Here is a 20557-nt window from a genome sequence, read left to right as displayed (position 1 = left end):
AATGGGTAATTTGGCCGAGATGACCCTTGGAAAACAAAGTCCTGACGTAAGAATTTTAACTTTTTTTCTTTTGCTTCTTTGTACAGTCTGCGGTCGTGCATTCATTTCAAACTAAAACAATAAAGTAAATATTTAGTTCCCAGTCTCAGCTTCGAGTGGGTTTACAGCAAAATAGAAGTATCTGCGTGGCAGACACGGGATTTTTAAACAGCACAGAGTCCAGTGTTAAAGGGTTCAGAAATATTTGCATGAATAAACACAGATTTAATGAACATCTGAATATTTAACACTGGCTGTGCAAACCCACACACTTCCCCGCAGCTGGATCTAAATGGACTGGTTCTTATATCGCGCTTTTCTACTCTGAGCACTCTTCTCCTCGCTCACTTACCTCATTCACAATCTATGCTCTTTCTTTCAAAGGGCTTTTTATCTAACATTCACAGGCATTCAAACATGCTCCAGTTCTGTATTTACTTCACATGCATGGTCAACTCCCTGCTCCTCATAGGACAGTAACTTAATGATATCTCTCACTCAGCTCTGTAGGCTCTTTTGTGAATGAAATGATGATGAAACAACAGCTGCCCACGGTCACAGCTAAGAGTTTGTTCTTAGAGGTGAACCTTTGCGATTTAACTCCCCTGAAATTCAAGTCAAAATTCAAATCAAAAGTGTTCAAAGACAGAGTATTTGTTGTGATTTGAATGATATTGGTCACTAATTACTTAAAAGTATTTTTAAGTGCCATACTATACACAAATACACTCACCTGTTCTCTATTATTTAAGTTTTTTGTAAATAATAGTAGGTATGCTTCTTTTCTGGCACATTATTTCACTTCCTCACTTCAGATGACTCGATAAAGCAATTTTAATACTTTGCGAATTAAAGTCATACATTTAAACCCTATAAAATATAGTGCTTAACATTATACCTTAGCCACCTATGTCTCCTATATGTGTCACAAATGCACTGCAATGTGCTGCTGTAGTAGTTAGTGCTTTTATAGTCTCTAATATTCCATTGAAAATCGCATGGACCTCATGCATTTGGATGTACTAAAAAATAAAAAAATCTCACATGCTATTTTAGTGTACTAAATAATATGTTGCTGTGGTATTTCAGAACCGGCCTAACAGAACTCAGCTAAACGTGCTCCAGAAACGGAAAAGGAATTCTCTAAAATTCCTCTTCTGTCTTTTCCTGCCCTCTCTCCACTCCCCCTAACCTGTGTTATGTCTTCCTGGTCCCTTCAGTCTGTGATGGACCGGGTGATAAGGTCCAAAGGTGTCCATGTCGTTCTGAGTCTCTGCTACTGCTGCTGCCAGAGCTTATCTAATCTGTATGTGAAGAGTGAGATCCAGCATCAAAGCTACACATACCACCACCACCACACAAACAGACACATACACTCACACATCTACTGCTGGAGAGCTTCCAGACTAAATACCACACCATCAGTCCCATACAGCTGAAAGAAAACCTAACATTGGGGAAGGGCGTGTGTTTTTCAAATGTCATTGTCTATTCGCTATATTCACTCTACACAGTTCTCCTGATTTGAAATAGTTGAAAACATTTATCCCGCCTACTCAACATGAAAATAATCCAGAAAGACTTGTCACACATAAAATTATGTGTTTTGAAACGCAAACTGATCCATCTCTGAAATAACAGGAGCAGGGCTAAAGATGCTGTGCTGCGCTGACGGAGAACCAGCTGTCCCGCGGACGTCATTTATCAGCTTTTTTCAGTTTTTCTTGGAATCCAAGATCCCATTTATTTGAGCTGGAGCTAAGTCCTGATTTATAACACAGGCTGTGGGTTAAGCCAAGTTTGAGCACACAGACAAATAAAAGTAACCCTTTCACTGGGAACGATTTTGTGAATGGTGACTTTTTTTCCTTCCAGTTTTTTTTAAAAGATGCTTTTTTGGCTTGAGTGCTAAACAGAGAAACAGGGAACGAGTCAGGATAAAAGCATGAAAGGAAAGGGTTCATTTATGAATCAGCCGATGGCAACACCATGAAGTCCATGATTTAAAGTCTTTATGGACCATTGATTTTAGGCATGTGTCTCAATAAACAAACACTACCCTGCTCCCCAAAAACAATTCAGAGCTCTTCTTGTCTTTCGCAGAGCTTTCATAGCAACCAGCATAACAAGACGCACAGGCACACATTTACTTTAAAATAATATGAAAAGATATCCCTTGACATGTTGTGTGTGTGTGTGAGGGTGTGTGTGCGCATTCCCCGAGGCAGCGCAGGTGATATGTGTGCATGCTGGGTGAATTGGAAGCAGAGGGAGGAGGAAACATTAAACAGAAGTTCTGTGTCCTGTCATCACACTGTCTAGACAGGACACCTCCTAGACCTAATGAGGTCTTTGTCTGTCTGTCTCTATTTTACTCTCGCACACACGCACATACACATCTATATACTCCTTTAAATCTTCCCATGAGACATTTTTATTTAAGAGGTCACTGAGGAGTTCAAACAAACTTTCATGCAGAGAGAACCAAGTTGTTGTTTTTTTCTCAAGAATCTCCAACATGCTAAATTAAGGGGAAGTATGCGCCAAAGCCACAGGAATGCTTAACCTGGCACAGACCTGATAATAAGCGCTAAATTTTCTGCAGTAATTGTATTGCTACAGTTGCTAAATCACACACGCACCCACACACATGCAAGCAGACACCTTAACCCAGTTATCAAGTGTTTCTTCAGTCGAAGGAGCAACTGCGAGCTCCTGCAGGTTTGCTTCTTTCGACATCTTGTTAGTCTTTTGAGTTGGAGTCGTTTTGTGGTCACATGACTCTCCAGCAGTGGCACAAACAGTAAAGATGATCTGCAAGCTAAAAGACATCTTCCTAATTCCTCAAGAGTCGTCTGCCACATTCAGTTCAATTCAATGTTATTTGTATAGCACCAAATCACAACAACAGTCCCCTCAAGGCGCTTTATATTTTAAGGTAGACCCTACAATAATACATACAGAGAAAAAACATTGAATGTGATACATTGAAAATGTCTATTCCCCACAAAAATGTGGTTGTTCAGTGGTTTCTGGAGGTTTCTAGACGCAATTGGTCACAAAGAAGGTGCTGTGACAAAAAAAACTCCTTATGATTGCTTTGGTCACTAGTAAATTCCTGTAGTCGCCCGTAGAGTGCGTAGAAGATGCAAACTTGTCTGCAAATAGCCAAGTCCACTAGCTAAGATCTCGCCAAGTGGTAGAAAAAGTGCAATACACACTTGAAACACAGAACATTTGCCTTCAAAGCAAAAGTTGTCCCTCTGCGCTTCAGCTAACATGTTTTTTCCCAGCAATGAGTGGTTCTCAGAGGCTCACTGACTGGTCTCTAGGCCTGTGTGATTGGGACAACTGAATTCCCAGTGACCGCCATCAATCTCCAGCAACCATTTGCCAAAGAATCAGGGATATATATTCATATTTTGGTTGGCAGATGGTTGCGAATTGGTCCTTCACGTAGAAATCAGTCCACAGGGTGTTAGAAACAACAGAGAAAATCAGGTAAGCTCTCATTTTATTAAAAGTAAACATTATATGTTGCTTTTCATACGACACATTTTTGAATTTGGGGGAAATTTAGGGGATTATTGTGTTTTACATTGAGAAATGAAAGTCAAATTCTCCTCATAAACATCTGAAAACATCACTGAGGGAGAAAGTGGGCCGTGCAGCATGTGCACTTTGTGCATTTCAAATTACTAACACCAACTCTAAAATTATGTCTGGAGACAGTGCAGTAATTTTCAAAAACTTGTTGACAGCCACCGCTCCGCTGAGCTGCTCACAAGTGCAACTCACAACATAGTAAATTTTAGAATAGAATAGAAAGATATTATCATTAGTTGTATTTCTTTTAAATTGAGCTTAATTATTGGATTTCACTGCAACTGTAATTGCTTTTAAAGCAGATAGGAAGTGAGTACAGACATAAAAAGAATACTTTCAATTTGTGGACAAAGAGTTTGAAAGTGTGCAGCAGGATGTGTTGGATCACCTGAAGTCACACTTCATAAGGTTAGTGCAAGCTAAATCCTAGGAGAACTTTCCTCCTCTTCCTACTCCAGAAGTAAATTTGAGTGCCCCGGCAACAGCTTCTGCTTGGATGACAGGAATCCCATGGTCGATTTCATACTGCATGGCCTGGACAACAAAAAAAATGTACATGTATTTACATAAAGGCATTTTATTCCTTTATACTGAAACCCTTCAGCCATTAACAACCGTGAACTCATTTTAAGCTATTATCCCATCAAAATGTGTAAATATGGATCTGCCTACCTGTGTGAAAGATGGAGCTTCATAGCAGCCGTACATGGCTGAAGCACGGTCGGCTCGCAGACACTGCTGAGGGAAGGAGCTGATCTGCTCTGCTAGCTCAAGCGCCGCCTGTAAAGCTGTGGTTGCAACATGAACTCAATCAACACAGTGAAAACAAATGTGCAGTGTCCATATGTTAGGAAACGTGTCCATTCCCAACACAGAGAATACACAAAGATCCCCAATGTACTGCATTTCAATGTGTTTTAATGCTGCCACTGGGCCTTCGCGTCACTTTGCCTCCTCACCCACATGAAAGCACTGGAAGACATCCAGATCAGCCATTTGGAAAAGAAACTACACCTCATGATGACACACTCTGATCTGCCTCTCTACATGATGAAGTGCTACTTCTTCGCTTTCCTCTGATGTTAAACTTGAGCTAAGTGATCATCCTTCGGAGAGGCAATTGTGGGAAGAAGTGTTTCCTAAAAGAATTAGCTAATCTTCTTCTAACATCTAAGGATGGAGGAGGGGGAATCATGAAGACCACATGGAGACGCTTTTTTTGGATTTAAGCATAGAAGAGACTTTATGCATTAATATAACACAGGAAATGCCACATTGAAATGTGTGTGTAGCTTAATCCTGAAACGGCCGTTTGAAGGGAAGGAGACAGCACTAATGGGGATTTATAGCTCCAGTGCGGCGTTGAAGCCACAGCGCCTGCTTAACCTAACCCAGCTCCATCCATGTAGCACGTTAAAAACAGAACCATAAGTTTTTGGGCAAGGTCACTTTTTGCTTCTGTACAACAACACAATCAGATTTAAATCAGTCAATCAAGATGTAATTAAAGCTTTAATTATGGCTTTAATTCAAGTTAAAAAAAAAAATCTAATATTGAGTATCTGTTATCACTTTTAAAGCAAGAACTTTTCCCAGAATTCCCAGTGTTTCCTCTTCCCTGAGCCTGGTTCTGCTGGATGTTTCTTCCTGTTAAACGAGGGTTTTTCCTTCCCACTGTCACCAAGTGCTTGCACATAGGGGGTTATTTGGTTCTTGGTGTTTTCTCTGTATTATTATAAGGCCTTTACAATAAAGCACCTCAAGGTGCCTGATGTGACTAATGTGATTTGGCGCTATACAAAATTGAATTGTTTTATAACTTTATGATTAAATAACAAAAGTTAAAAAACAATCACTTCAAGTATTTTTAGCAACATTTTGGTGCTTGATAATTTTAAATACTCAGTGCTGGGATGCTGAGGTCTAATATCTCGTACTAACTCACAAAATGATGTTGCTAAAACACTCAATTTACATACCTTGGCCATCAGGAACGACTCTATTGGCCAGTCCATATGCGAGAGCCTCTTGTGCTCCAACTGGCCGTCCAGTCAGAATCAGGTCGAGCGCTCTTGATAAACCAATTAGACGTGGGAGGCGCACCGTGCCTCCATCAATCAGTGGAACACCTAGAAAAGGATTTCAAATATAAAATATATATCTGAGCCTACTGTGCATGAAAGACATTAGTTCTACTGCTGTGCTTCCTTTTACTTTGACAGTACATAACACCTTGTTATACTCATCTGATTACTCCTGAATAAGTCTGAAGAAAACTGATAAATCATTTATGTTTCATCAAAGAAACATTTCCTACTGTGACATTTTAAATTGTGCATTAAATACAGTTTCTTTTCATTTTTCCCTGACGTTAGACCAAATAAACAAAATCTAACCAATAAATTACACCGCTCAAAAAAAATCACATTAAAAAAACCTTTTAATCCGAGTATAGCATCAATCATTTAAACTTCTGGGATATTGGTCAGTTAAGTGGCTTGTTAATCAGTTTGAACTGCTTTGGTGTGAATGAAATTAACAGGTGCACTAGAGGGGCATCAACGGGACCTCTAAAACAGGAAGGGTTTTACAGGTGGAGGCCACCAACATTTTCTCCCTCCTCATCTTTGTGACTGTTTTTATTCACTAGCTTTGCTTTTGGTTAGGCTACTGTCACTACTGATACCATGAGGTGATACCTGGATCCTACAGAGGTTCCACAGGCAGTCCAACATGCCATTGCCAGAAGGTTTGTTCTGGTTTGTCCCTCAGCAGAGTCTCAAGAGCATGGAGGAGATCCCAGGAGATGGGCAGTTACTCTAGGAGAGCTGGAAAGGGCCGTAGAAGGTCCTAACCCGTCAGCAGGGCCATCCCATCAGCATGTACTCCTTTAGAGGAGTTGGACTGGAGGAGCTGGACTAGCTGTGCAAACTCTGTAGGATCCAGATATCCACCTCATGCCACCAGTAGTGACAACGACTCTAGCCAAATGCAAAACTAGTGAAAAAACAGTCAGAAAAGCTCAACAGGGCCCTTAACCTATCAGCGTGACCACTGTTGCTCCTTTGTGCTTTAAGGAACTTGATGAGCATTGCCAGAGAGCTACAAGATGACAACACACCACTGGTTTCAATATCTCTGACCAAACAATCAAAAACAAGCTTCATGAGGGTGGCCTGAGGCCCCGACGTCCTCTAGTGGGACCTGTGCTCACTGCTCAGCACCATGGAGCACAATTACCATTTGCCATAGAATACCAGAGTCCACCAGTGATGCCCTGTGCTTTTCACAGATGCGAGAAGGTTCACCCTAAACACAAGTGACAGATGTGAAAGGGTCTTGAGAAGCCGTGGATAACACAAGCCAAACCCACTGAGGGACGCACAGACATCTACGGGGTAGGAAATGCCACCTGACTCCCTTTAGTATCGAGACGACATCTTTGGACCCATTCAGACTCTACGCTGGTGCAGTGGGTCCTGCTGCACGACAATGCCCAGCCTCATATGGCGAGATTATGCAGGCAGTTCCTGGAGGAGAAAACAATTAATTCCACTGACTGGTACCCACGCTCACCTGACCTAAATCCAAGACAACACCTCTTTATGTTTCTGCCCATCTGATGCCGTTCCTGCAATTACAATTTTGTCAAAATGGACTAGCCTGCTGCATCACTTTTCAACTTGATTTCATGGATGTCTTTGAGTTCAGCCCTCTGTAGCTTCATCATTTTCATCTGCCTAAAACAATGTGTCATCCTTTCATTCCTAACATATTACCCAGTCCATATTAGTGTAGATATCCAGCATGATTTTCTCCCACTGAGATCTGATAAGTTTTAAAATTATTCCTTTCATTCTTTTGCAATGAATAAAACAAATAAAAACAATACTTGAATGATAAGCAGTCTGGAGTAAAGCCTGAAGTTCCTGAAAAAAATGATCTTTAAATAAATATTAATTAACTGCACGAGATTAAAGTGAATGCAGGCTGCTGTGCCGTGTGTAACATGTTCATTAAAAGTCGCTCAAGTTGTGTGGAAACAGCTGATGAAACACTACTGACTTTCTTTACATCAGTGCAAGAAAACTCCTCTTTACTCTTAGTCTCAATGGACACATTTGCATTATTACTGCGTCCAGCGGAGAGAAATCGGGTGAAAATAAGAGGAGACGCTGCAAGGTACCGTAAACTTCTGGCATCAGTCCTAATTTCTAAAGAGCACCAGCTGCAACTGGCACACTTTCTACCATTCAGTTCTCCCAAGCTCCACACCACAATCCCAACTCCCTAATTCCTCCAAGTCACTGATTCTGTTTGACCGCCTCTTATTGAGAGCACATGTGTAGAACATGTTTTCATAACCCCAAATCATCATGCGAGCTTTCAATTTTTTTCTTCCTCCCCCTCTTTCATTCTGCGGAGAGTCATGGAAATAATGCGATTCTATTCATACTCAGTGAGCTCCTCTGTCTCTCCGTGTCGTTCAAATAAATTAAACTGGAATACACGGAATACCAGCGCCAATACATGTGCGACCAATCCAGGGGCCTGGTCCAGGTTGAGACAGTCGGCACATATGGTGCTCTCACAGGCTGAAGACTGTAATTAGACGAGTGAGGGAGGGGGTTTCTACACTGTCCGCAAAGATGAGATTTCACTCAGTTCTTTTCAGTGTTCCCTCATTCCATGAGTTTGTGTGAAATGCAGGTTCTGAGTAATGCAGGTTGTACTGTGGCCGCCTAAACCTAGTTTGTTTTGATCTAAAAGTCACAGTCCTTTACTGAGAAGGCGTGTTGATATCCATTTTGCCTACTTGGATACATTTCTTTTCAACTAAATGAGCTCCTTAACAGTCTTTGCATGGGTTAAATGACCCCGTTGCTGGGAGTCACTGCTACAGTCCTCAGTGACGGAGAAATAACGAGAAGATTGTGCTGCTTGTTAAGCCCAGTGTTATCAATCTGATTGCAGGAAAAGACAGAAACAGGAAGTCAGTAGAGTGACACAGACACACAACTGTTTGAAAAATGTCGAGAAGCACGCTGAGCTTAAATAAGGCCAGAAGAAGACAGAGCCCGACTCAAAGAAGAGCAGATAAAGACCAGGTTGACCCCCTAGTCTCTGTCTTTTGGTGCTGCTGTTGGCACCGCTGCTATCAGCTACCGGAAGGATCTCCCTTCTTATCCACAGCAGCCGTCTCCAGCACCTCCACCCTTGGCAGCCCCACTCCACCCCTCTTTCTCTGATAGTCCTGTCTCTGATGTGTCCTGTTTGACAGACCTGCGCTTTGTCCCACATGAATAGGAGCTCAGAAGCAGTTTTTAACTAAAAAGGTATGTTTGGCTTGAAAGAGGCTGGCTGTGGTGGAGATCCTCTTTAAAGGTGGTGGTGGGGGGGACGTTTGAGCAACGATCCTGATGCTGAAGATAAAAATACGATGTGGATTTGTCATCTTTGGTCCTTAGTAATGAGCCAGATATTTGAAAAGCAGTCAGCTCCCTTTTTTGTTCAAAGCAGGGCTAAGAATGAATCAGCAGAGCCTATTGTTTAATAACCAGCCAGAAGAGTGAGTTCTCTTCCTGCTTATCTGACTGATATGTAAAAGTCTAGAGGACAGATGATATCTGCTCTTTTATCTTCTTGCTGCAGACTTTGAAATGTGTTGCCCTGTGACAGAAACTTCCAGTCGTCATAGTTTTGTATAAAAATGTCATAACATTACTTAGAAAAAGCAATTCTGAGTAATCATCGAATGAGTTCTAATGACACGAGGCAACATTTAGAGAGCGATAAAAATATTTTTCCGCTTGTAACTCGAGATGTTTCTGTATATTGACCATGAATTACTTAAAAGGACAGTTAACAGAAATGCACACCGACTTTAACGATCTGTGAACAATGGCTTTATATCTTTTCTCGTCTCATAAAAGATATAACTCTGGTTCAAAGCGTTAAAAGGACAAATATAAAGCACTGTTTAACAATCTTCAGCCACCCTTCGTTTCTTTGTATTTTGTTTCCAAGGGGCCAGACTTTGATGTCATTTTTTAAAATGATCTTGAGCAATAGTTTTCCGGGATTTCTAAAGGCTGTTCGATGTTTTATATTAACAGTACTAAAGTGTTAAAGTCTGGATTTTGTACTTGATCATCAGAGAAATGTTTTTTTTATTTTTTCGGTCAGTTAATAGTGACCTATAAATCAATCAAGCATAAGAAAACATCTCAGACTCAAAGGACCAATTTTAAAAGAAAAAATACAATTTAAATTGTATTTCAGGCACTTTGTTACAAACACTCTGTTGTAAAAACACATAACTTGTTACCATTTATTTATTTGAATCTACAAAAATACCAAAGACAACACAGATTGACAGCAATAATATTGTTTACGCACTATCAAGCTATTACATTGGAGGAGGTGTGGCTATCAAAAAGCCATTTTTAAGGAAAGGAAACAGGAGGAAAAAGGTTTTAGTCTTCAAATTACACAAGAACTGGACTGAAAATTAGTGGCAACAGATCTCATGGAGCAATGAATCCAAATCTGAAATGTTTGGTTCAAATTGTGGGTCAGTATGTACAGAGGTCATTTTTCAGCATGACAGTGATCCCAAACACGCTGCTAATGCAGTAAAAACATACCTGGACAGTAAAACAGATCAGTCATGGACTGACATCCCCAGAGCAGGGACTTCAAGATTACTGAAGCAGTGTGGGATCATCTTGGCAGAGAACAGAACAAAAGCCAGCCAACATCCAAAGAAGAGCTTTGAATGTCCTTCAAGAAGCCGGGATAAAGATTCCTTAACACTACTTAAAGAAATGAGAAGAAAGCTCGACTACAAGAGTTCAGGCTGCGTTGAAGAATAAAGTTGGTCAAATAAACATCGACTTTCAAGCTGGTTTTTTCTTAAATACTATGAATCCATGTATCCTTCCACGTTTCAATACATTTCTGCACCTATTTCCCATTTTCCAAACAAACTATACAGAAATAAGAGGTGGCCCATCACTCTTAAAGCTCTAGGCATCAACTCATCATCGTTAGCATGAGTTAGGTACCAAGTCCCACGAAAAGGAAATAAGGCAACACACCCACCAATCTTTAGCTGCTAATAACCCCAAAACAGTGTGAAACGTGACACACTGGGGCATTCTGGTTTGCTCCTGGTGCTGCTGGCATCCTCACCACATCAAAGCAAAACCCACTACAATGGCCTCCCATGAGGGTAATGCGATTAAGTTTGATGTGGATTAACGATTTCCGGAGAACTCCAGACTAAATGGACAAGACCTTCAATCGGAAGCTCGCTTTGAAATACTGACTGGGAATCGAGGAAAATAACTGAGTTGGGCAGGGTCAGAAATGAGCACCACACAGCTAACTTGATTTCATGTGTTTAGCCCACTGATTTAATACCAGGGCTGCGTATTGTTTAGTTTGCAGAGGGCTATTACACAAGACCACCAAGGCTGTAAATGGGGCCTCGAGCCATGAAAATGGCAGAAGGTGTAGCAACTCAGAAAAAGGGTGAAATCACATGTAAGTACTGTGCACGATAAGATCTAACAGTGAACAAGCTTCCCCTTAACCTTTAACTCTCTCCACCCATAAAGACGACGTTTGACGACCTCCACTGGCACCTCAGTTTATATCAATAAAGATATTGTTGGCTAAATATTAGAATAGTTTCTAGGTTTTTCCACCCTCACTATCTTCTGAAGCAAACAGTCATTTTGTTCTATAAGCAGGCCTGAAATATATAAGATAAGAGCTTCAGTGATTACTCCTAAGAGGCTTTCAGGGGGAATAGAGTTAAACTATTAACTATTGTGATAATGCATTTTGTCAAGCCTCATTAAATCTAGAGCTTCACTTTAAAAAATAAATCTGGCACTGTGTCCCTCAATTATTGGCTTCTTGTTTCTTAATTAGAATCCGCCTTACCCATCCAGGAACACACAGGCTTAAAATGGATTGGTTTATGTGTAGGAGGGGTCCCAAGTTAGTTAGACACAAAGACTAAGACAAGTGAAGTATTTTTATTTTCCACTTCCTACTCCAACTCTTTCTTTTTTTCCCTTTGTTATGTTCCTCTGGTTTAAGGAACCAAAATAACATGAGGGAATTAGGTAAGTGGCATGGTTTCTCATTCAGGGCTGAAAATTCAAAGAGCAGTAGACACCAACACCAGATTCCTGTGACGCAACCATCTCCTCCTTCTCATTTCCTCCTTGGCGGGGCAGAGGTGCCCCAGACAGGAAGCCACAGGTTTTGGCAGCCAATCACATGCCAGAAAACTGTCAGATCCTTGCGGTAACCGCTGGCCCACATCAGAGCAGCGCAGCGAGCCTCTGAGGGTTTTTCATCTCCCAAACCACCAGGGATTCCCTCCGGCTGCTGCCATCTGTGCCTGGCCCAAAAAACGGTTACAGAATTCGACCATTAAAAGGAAATAATCACTAAGAAACGCAGGATCTTTAAATAAACAGTGCGCCCGGCAGAACAGCAGTACTTTTGATGTGAAAGGCTTGGGAAGTTTGGTTTTTAATTGTTTAGCGTTAGCGTTAGAAGATTTTTAAACTTTAATGTTAAGCCTCTTTTTTTGTGTGTTAAAAATTGAACTCCTAAAAAGCGGCTTTTTGTCAAGCCCCATTGGATCTAATGTTCCTTCACCCACAGGTTCATTTAAGAAAAAAAACAGACAAAACACCACCTACGGGTTTAAGGAAGAGGAAATGTTGGTAGGGAGGCCTAAGCTATGCAGAAAGTGAGTATAAAACTGGTGAAGCCACAGTAAAACCGCTCTTCTGCTAAACGAACATCTGAATGAAAAACCACAGCGGTTTCGGCTAAGCTGAAGGAAACGACGCTAATGTGTTGACAAACAAAATATGTGGCAATCAAATATGAGGCTCAGAATTAATTACTGGGAGGAAATGTGTAACTTAATGTGTCGACACCGCAGTAATGCTCATTTCTGCCTCCCAAACATAGTTCTGAGATGAAGGAAGAGCGCAGATGTCGGCTTCGTCTCGTTGCTGATGAGACGTGCAGAGTGGAGGCCGATATTTCTAAAAAACATTTAAGAAAGCTTGTTTTCAGAGACAAACCGAACCCACTATTGAAAGGACAACTTTTGCATCATTTCTACTCTTTACAAAGTGTTTTAATGGTTTTTTCAGAAATTAGAAAATGAAATTTGCTACTTTCAACTGTTGCCTTACTCTCTGGGGTCACCAAAGAGGGTCACTCCATTTTTTTTTTATGCCAGATGCCCTTCCTGATGCAATCCCAAACTTATTTGTTCACCCTCCTGCAATTGAACCTGGGATATCTTGTGAATGCATAAACAAGTAAACTATAGATCCAATGGATGGTTGGATGGATGCTGTGTAGTATTGCTCAGGTGCCAATCTGTCTCCCGTAAGGCCAGTCCAGCTGACTCCATTCAGCACGAGTATATAAGCTGGGTATGAGGAGCTCCCCATTTAGCGGGTCAGCTAGCATCTCCTGCTAGTGAAGGAGCGAATTTTTCATTGAGTGTTTTTCTGCCATTTTGCTTCTTCCAGCATTTAGGGCTCAAACCTGGATGGATGCAGCGGCCGTTGATATGTGGGTTAAACACATCACCAGGACACTTGTGCTGTTGCTCCGCTCATCACTTAGCCCAGTGTAACACTAATAAATAGTTTGCATGACAACATATCTTGACAAAATGTTAAGCACAAGCAGCTGCACAGACTCCAACATTGAGTAATGTGAGAAGACATTAAAGGCTGCAGAATAATGACAGTCTATGGTAGTGCAGGCTCGCCATGAGCCTTGCTTTGACTGTTGCCTTCTGTCTGCCACTGGGTAGGACATTTACCACGCTGAAGGTCTGACTGTGCAACCAAAACACGAAGAGGACAGTGCTTTTGTTCTGCTGGCAGCTATTGGTGATATCTTTTTAGTTTACTAGGTAACGCTGCTATTAAACAAATTGGTCGGTGTCACCGGACACCACTTGTCCCTCCTATATCTACTAGCATGGAAGACTACATATATACATAGATCTTTTTATTTTTTAATTTAATTATCATGTAAAGAAAAAAATTACTTTGTCACAACATGACTTATTTCAATGGGTATAAAAAATTTATTTAAACAAATTCAAGAGTCATTTGAAACAGAAATGAAAAAATAATGACAGTAAAATGGATCCAACACTAAAAAAATATGTATAAAAACACACAACAAGTAGAGCTGAGTGTTCCCTACACTGAGGACATGGCACTACTCTGTCTGTGAGGATGAACTGCATAGTCGGTCAGCAGATGAGGGCACTGCTCCCCTGTTAAATTACAGGCTTAGATAATAAACCATGCATGTTTACACTCTAAATCTAGTACTCCCAGTAAATTATAGTACAACAGCTGTATTTATAAACACTATGGTTGGATTTTAAGCCGTCCGGCAGCACGGTCAGAGGAGTGACAGCTCTATGAGAGAAGCTGCGATGCTCCAACACGAGCCACTTTTACCGAGTGAAGCCAGCAATGGGATCAGGATTAAAGTGTTTACAGCAGATGCTCTAAAGTACTGCTTGGTCGTTTAAAAGTAGAATTGACTCAGCATGCAAACGTTGCCTGTAAGCTACTAGACGCCAAAAAGGGAAAATGTTGTTTATGAGGAAATTGTGTGACATAAATAATATGTAAGCCCTGTTTTGGCCCTGCAGTGGAAACCTGGCAGTTGGCTGCTTCCTCTTCTACTTATCAAGACTGCCCAGCAGACTCTGGCCGTGATGCCAAAAGGTCACGGTCACTGGTGTTATCGCGCTGCCTCCGTCCTCGCACACAAACAAGAGGAGGCTCGGTGATAACACAGGACAGAGTAACAGAGTTGAAAAATAGAAACAGTGTCAACTTCCTGGCATTAGGACACGAGTGATGTATGTTTGGATGCAAAGAAAAACACAAGGACACTTTCACGGGCAGATATAATTAGCTGAGCGCGCGCACACACACACACACACACACACACACACACACACACACACACACACACACACACGCACAGAGCGGTAGAACAAAAAACAGAAAAGAAGGGAAAAAAAGAGATGGCCTGCCAAAAAATAGGTCCCCCTGGTTCTTGTGTTACTACTGACAGGCTTGGATTGGTATTATTAACAGCAGCAGGATTAACTGAGAGAAAGCATGGCTGTTAATGTCATTACAACTACGACTTTGGTAAAGCGTTTAATAGATATAGCACTGCAACTACAAGTGGCAGGAAATTAAGAACGGCCAGCTGCAGCGCTTCTTTTGATCATTATATATTTTAGTATGAATACTAGTCATATTAAAGTAAAGACATCAGTGATATTTCTAATATTAGGCTTGTTGTGTACAAAAAGCACACAAACAGAAGTAGCACTACTAGCAGAGTAGCAATAAGAGCTCACTGGATAACCTGAAATGCTTTGGCTATTGTCTAATGACTCTGGGGACATCCATTGATCTATCCCTCTATCCATCCATCTTCTTCCCCTTACCCAGGGCTGTGTTAGAGGGGCAGCATCTTAAGAAGAGAAACCCAGACCTCCCTCCCTAGCCACCTCTTCCACCTTATCTGGGGCTTAGTGAGGCATTCCCAGGCCATCCAAAAAATGTCATTCCTCCAGTATGTCCTGGGTCTACCCAAGGGCCTCCTCCAAGTAGGACATGTCCATTTACCCAGGAGGCATCATGATCATCTCAGTCAGGAGGAGTAGCAGCTCTACTCCGAGTCCCCCTCAAATGACTGAACTCTTCCCCTTATCTCTAAGGGAGAGGCCAGCCAACCTTGTGAGCGCACTCATTTCTGCCAATTGTATCCACGAACTCATGCTTTTGGTCACTACACAGAGCTCGTTATCATAGGTGAGGTTAGGGACATAGATCGAGTGGTAAATCGATAGCATTTGCATTTACACTTACTTCTATCTGTCAGTTTCCTGCTCCCCTCTTCCCTCACTTGTGAACAAGACCCCGAGATACTTTAACTCCTCCACTTGGGGCAGCAATTAGTCCCTGACCTGGAGTGGGCACTCCACATTTTCTGACTTCTAGGACACTGGCAAGTATTTTGGGGGTTCGGCGTAACCACCAAACATCCAGACCTCTGGATTTGTGGATTTGTTCTTCAGACCATAGATAATAGTTTCGAGAATCCATTTTCAGCAAATTGACTATATACCTGCATGCAATCAAAGCCTGCTCGACTATAATTGTCAGAACCATTTGGACTAGAACCAGAAAGATTCTGGTACCAAAAATCTTCCCCCACTTCTATTATTAGGTGCAGTATCTGCCATCGTGGTATCTGAATGTCTGGATTGTGAGCAGGGCTCTGCTAAAAGGGTGAACATTTTAGTATCTAGTTTTTTTGTCAAAACAAAGCAGTAGTGGTGACAGTCGCCAGTTTGTTGACAGACCATACAGCACAGTACAGTAGTAACTGAAGCAGTAGAAGAGATAATAGCAGCGTGGGGTGTTAGACATACCAAACCTGCGGCAGAACACTCCCATGACGGCGCTCTCCTCCACCACTCTCAGATCTGCCAGCAGAGCCAGCTCCAACCCTCCAGCCACGGCGAAACCACTCACTGCTGCTATCAGGGGCTTTGACAGCTGTAAACGGGACGGGCCCTGGAGGAAACAGCTGGATTAGTGACTGCAAACATACACGCACGCTTACATCGTACGCAAAGCCAAATGACTACAATCAACACACACTCAACGAGGAACAAATATTCCCAGAACTAAATGTGTAAATTGCTGTCTGTGTATATTTATGTATGTATGTTTTCACTATCCACTTCATGCTTTTTGGGGTTTATCTACTGAAAACGTTCCAGATTTCATTTGCCAATTCATTTCTCAAACTGTCAAACAAAGGGCTGAAATATGATCCAAGTTCTGGCCGTAGCTGAACAAATGAAGCACTTTGTATTGTGCACGAGATATAAGGCTATAATTTTCTGCACAGGAGGTCCACTCAATCCCAAAGCCTTTGCATGCGATCCTAACAGACCTTACAGACCTGCACTTTTCCTGGTTTACAGTACATCATTTGTGTTATGATTCGTCCTTTCGTCGAGTGGCACGACTGTACGAGAAGCCAGGGCTTTCTGCTTATGCATCTGTAGTTACCGAGGTATTTCCATGATTCAACATGAGCCCCTGAATCTATTTTTATATACATTCTATTCAAACCCTTTAACATCATAAGGAAATATACATCTAACCCTCACCACTCACCATTGGACCAGGACCCTTTGTGACATCTTGCTCCAATTTCGAGGGGCCTGTGTGATTGGCCAGCTCTTTCAGATCATAACCAGCGCAGAAATTCCCTCCTGGAAGAGACCGCAAAATTACAAAGTATGGCAGCTGGAAAGTCAGAGAGGAAGGGAAAATGACGAGGATGAAAAAAACAAGTTGAGCTGGAGTCTGAGCGCTACAATTTGGACAGCACAGCTTGCTTTGGGCTGGCTGGCACACAAATGCTTCTCTCCCCCCTAAAGAAGCAGAATCTGATGCATAGGCACAGATCGCGCGTGTGCTCGTACACATGCAAATGCACACACATCATATTCTCATTAACAGAAGAGTAACATATTGCAACCACAGCCCCTTCCTGTTGGATTCATGTGGTAATTACAACATTGCCCGAGAGGCCTACAAACACTGTGTCACAGTTTCAGGCAGGGACTCATAAAATCCTCCTCCCTCTGTAATGTTACAGTAATGAAAACGATTTTAATGAATGCATGCAGAAGCAACACCCATCGACTGGGAGCTTTTGATTGCAGCTGTGGGTCAGCACAAGGCAATTACAGAAACACAGTGTGTCACCATGTTTATGGGAGCAGCATTGTGAAGGAGCACCCTTATCTCCTTTGTCCTTGTAAGAGGAAATGAGCAGAAGCGACAGACGGATCGAAAGGAAATCTTCAGGTTTGTTACCGAAGAAAGGAATCCGCAGATGTTCATCAATGTTACGAGAATTGAAACAGTTTTGTTTCCACAGAAGTTACAAAAAGATGCAGTTTCACAGGGATAATAAGAAGTAGAAAGTGTAGGATCCAAAAGTGCATGGACAAGGGTTCATCGGCTTTTTTTTCTATTTACTTATTTATTTATTAAGAATTTAACTAAAACAAAACACACAAAAACTCATCATTGGTCAACCTGATCAAGGCAAATAAATAAAATCTCTGAGGATGTCACAGCTGATATCGTATTATACTCTAACATCTCAGCCTGAGAGCACACGAGCATTTCTCCTTAATTTCAACTCTTCTCTTCAGGCCATCACAGCCAAACCTTCCAATGCTGACAAATAAAACTGGGCTACAGAAATGCAGCAGCCACCTCACTTTAACAAACAAACAACTATAAATGGCACAAAAATGAAAAATACCAACCTAAAAAAAGCCACCAGCCTCTAAACACAAGAGCCTTACTCCATTATGTTGGCTCAATAATCTGGCACGCCAACTCTTCTTTAGTGACTCCGAGCCAAATATGTTAGAAATCACTATATAATTGTGCGCTTACATTTTTATGAAGCAATTTTTTCGGTTTCAACATGGCATTTTGACATATCGCAGCAGAAATAAAAATAAAACGATTATCGATGGCTGAATTTCACTGAGCTCGCTGAGCTTTATGTTGCTGGTGTTGCACATCCTGGTCCAATGACTGATTCTCTAGAACGCACCCGAAAGAAGCGTATGTGAGAGTGCAAATCAGCCGATCTTTAACTGCAAAGTGTTTACTAAAAAAGCTAATGGTCTGGTGCACTAACCACACCTCATTCTGCCCGTGTTCAGGCAGCTCTCTCACCTAAAACACATGGAGAACATCCAGTAGTGTTAAAATGCCTGAATCAGACCGTTTCCTTAGTGTATGCAACATGTGAGAAAGGACAGCTGTAGAAAATATTGTGAACGGCTTACTGACAGTCAGGTGATAAGAGCCGCTAATGTGCAAACACCTGTACGTCACCTGCTGTGGTGCTGATGCCTGATGCACAAAGTTTCATGCAGCAGTTGAACTGAAACAGCACTCTGTGATAAAGTAAAACTTCCCTCTCTTTAAGAATAAAATGCTAACTTTTAATGCGCTTCCTCATAAATCTGAATGAACTACATGAGCAACTAGTTAATACTGTGACCAACCCATAATAACCAGCTTTGCCTCCTTCCTCTGTCTCACTCTCTGGAGCTACTGCAAAATTAAAAAACATTCAAAGTGTCTTTCCATCTGTTCAGGTCTTACAGTGACACAGCTGATTGCACCTGAACCACAAACGCCCACAGAAATCCAAATCTCAAACACTCCAAATATGTCCGAGCATATTCAAAACCCGCTGAAAGCAATTACTCTTAATTTCATAAGTTTAAAAACACACATTCGGACGCTGAAGAATGAGAGCTGTGTCGGCGCTCATTTGAACAAAATGGATTCCTTATGTTTGCAGAACCACTACGTTGAAACTAGAAACTCCCCGCTTGTCATTTCGCAGCACAGATGCACTGCTAATCATCACTGAAGGTCAGTCGTCAAGTTATCCTGGAGCAGGAATACGGGACAGCCCGCTGACAGGAAACTGTGGCTCGATGATTAAAATCAGATTACAGATGTAGAGGGAATCACGACAGAGCGACTTTTACCCACTGTGCTGCTAATTGCTCACCAGTTTAATAAAAGCTAATTACTCTGTTACACACACTGTTTTCATTTCACAGCGCCATCAGCAGCCATCATCTGGAGATGCTCCGGCTTTTGGAGTGTACGCTCAGAGGCCGGAGCAGACAGGTTGATCCAGACTGAAGATATTATTTCCACCAAAGGAAGGAGTGTGTGGGATATGATTATTTTTAGAAGCATTAGGAGCTGTGGCATAATTTTGGATCTGCGGCTGACATAGTGCAGGCTACCTTACAAGTGTGGGTGTGTGTGTGTGTGTGTGTGTTGTTACCGAGTGCACTCTTGCCTAGTCATCTCACTGTTTGGTTGAGATCTAAGCAGCCATAGTAGCAAAGCTGGGTAAAGCAGATGTGAGGGAAGGTGGGATGAATACTGAGGATGAAAGTAAGGAAGAAATTAAGGGCTAAGGAGGGATGGAAAGAAGTTACGTCCATTTTTAGTGAGTATCCCATTATATCCTACAGCTGCATTAGACTGTGGCCGGAAATGGCCTCCGTCTCTGATTTGCAAGGTTGCTCCCGACGCATTCATTGGAGTGTGAATGTTAGATAGAAGGTACTTAGGAGAAGAAGGAAGTGCTTGTAGAGTGATTCATCACTCCAGAGAACACGCCTCCACTGCTCTAGAGTCCAGTGGCGGCGTGCTTTACGCCACTGTATTCGATGCTTTGCATTGTGCTTGGTGATGGCCACATGAAGTTTGGAGGTTTGTAGTGATTGACTGTGAACCGCTGTGAACTATGACCCTCAGCATCCGCTGACATTGATCCAGTTTTACTCTTTGCACTCTTAATGCTAAGCTAACAGACTGATGGCTCTACCTTTGCAGTTTTTCTCCATTGCTTTGATGTAGTTGTCACATCACTCACAATCACAGCGACTGAGGAGAATTACCTCTACAGACACTGAGTGTAGTGTCAGTCTCATTATCTTCTCAGCAAGTTAACAAAGATGTGCATTTCTTTCCAGGCAGTGTTTCTTTAATGGTGGCCTTTAAACCTGGGGGCACTATTTCTTTATTTTAAAAAATATGTTACAACTCATTCCTAGAATAATTACACTCTAAGGTACATTAAAGTAGAATTTTAAATATGTTCTTTTAAAAAACTAATTTTATATCCAGCATATTTCTTTTACAGCAAATGAATGAAGAATGAAACAGTC

At 41.7% G+C, this 20557-nt stretch overlaps 1 protein-coding gene across 2 annotated transcripts in view; it reads right to left on the bottom strand.

The window, feature by feature from the left end:
* LOC146380149 (uncharacterized) overlaps window positions 1-20557 on the bottom strand; it is a 56422-nt gene that overhangs the window by 32177 nt on the left and 3688 nt on the right. Inside the window, exons 3-7 of one of the 2 annotated variants that reach the window (XM_084939023.1) lie at window positions 16938-17035; window positions 16181-16325; window positions 5625-5774; window positions 4318-4433; window positions 4034-4179 (exon numbers count right to left, since the gene is read on the bottom strand). In XM_084939023.1, the coding sequence (XP_084795149.1) occupies window positions 4072-4179; window positions 4318-4433; window positions 5625-5774; window positions 16181-16325; window positions 16938-17035 (617 nt within the window). In that variant the 3' untranslated portion in view covers window positions 4034-4071. Of the gene's footprint in view, window positions 1-2457; window positions 4180-4317; window positions 4434-5624; window positions 5775-16180; window positions 16326-16937; window positions 17036-20557 lie in introns of those variants that run through there. The other variant, XM_084939022.1, reaches the window with a different exon arrangement.

This window comes from Perissodus microlepis, chromosome 9 (genome assembly GCF_051167445.1).
Source record: "Perissodus microlepis isolate ML-2025 ecotype Zambia chromosome 9, ASM5116744v1, whole genome shotgun sequence".
Classification (NCBI taxonomy): domain Eukaryota; kingdom Metazoa; phylum Chordata; class Actinopteri; order Cichliformes; family Cichlidae; genus Perissodus; species Perissodus microlepis.
Note: the sequence above shows the minus strand (reverse complement) of the source record. Positions and strands in the feature narration are given on the sequence as shown.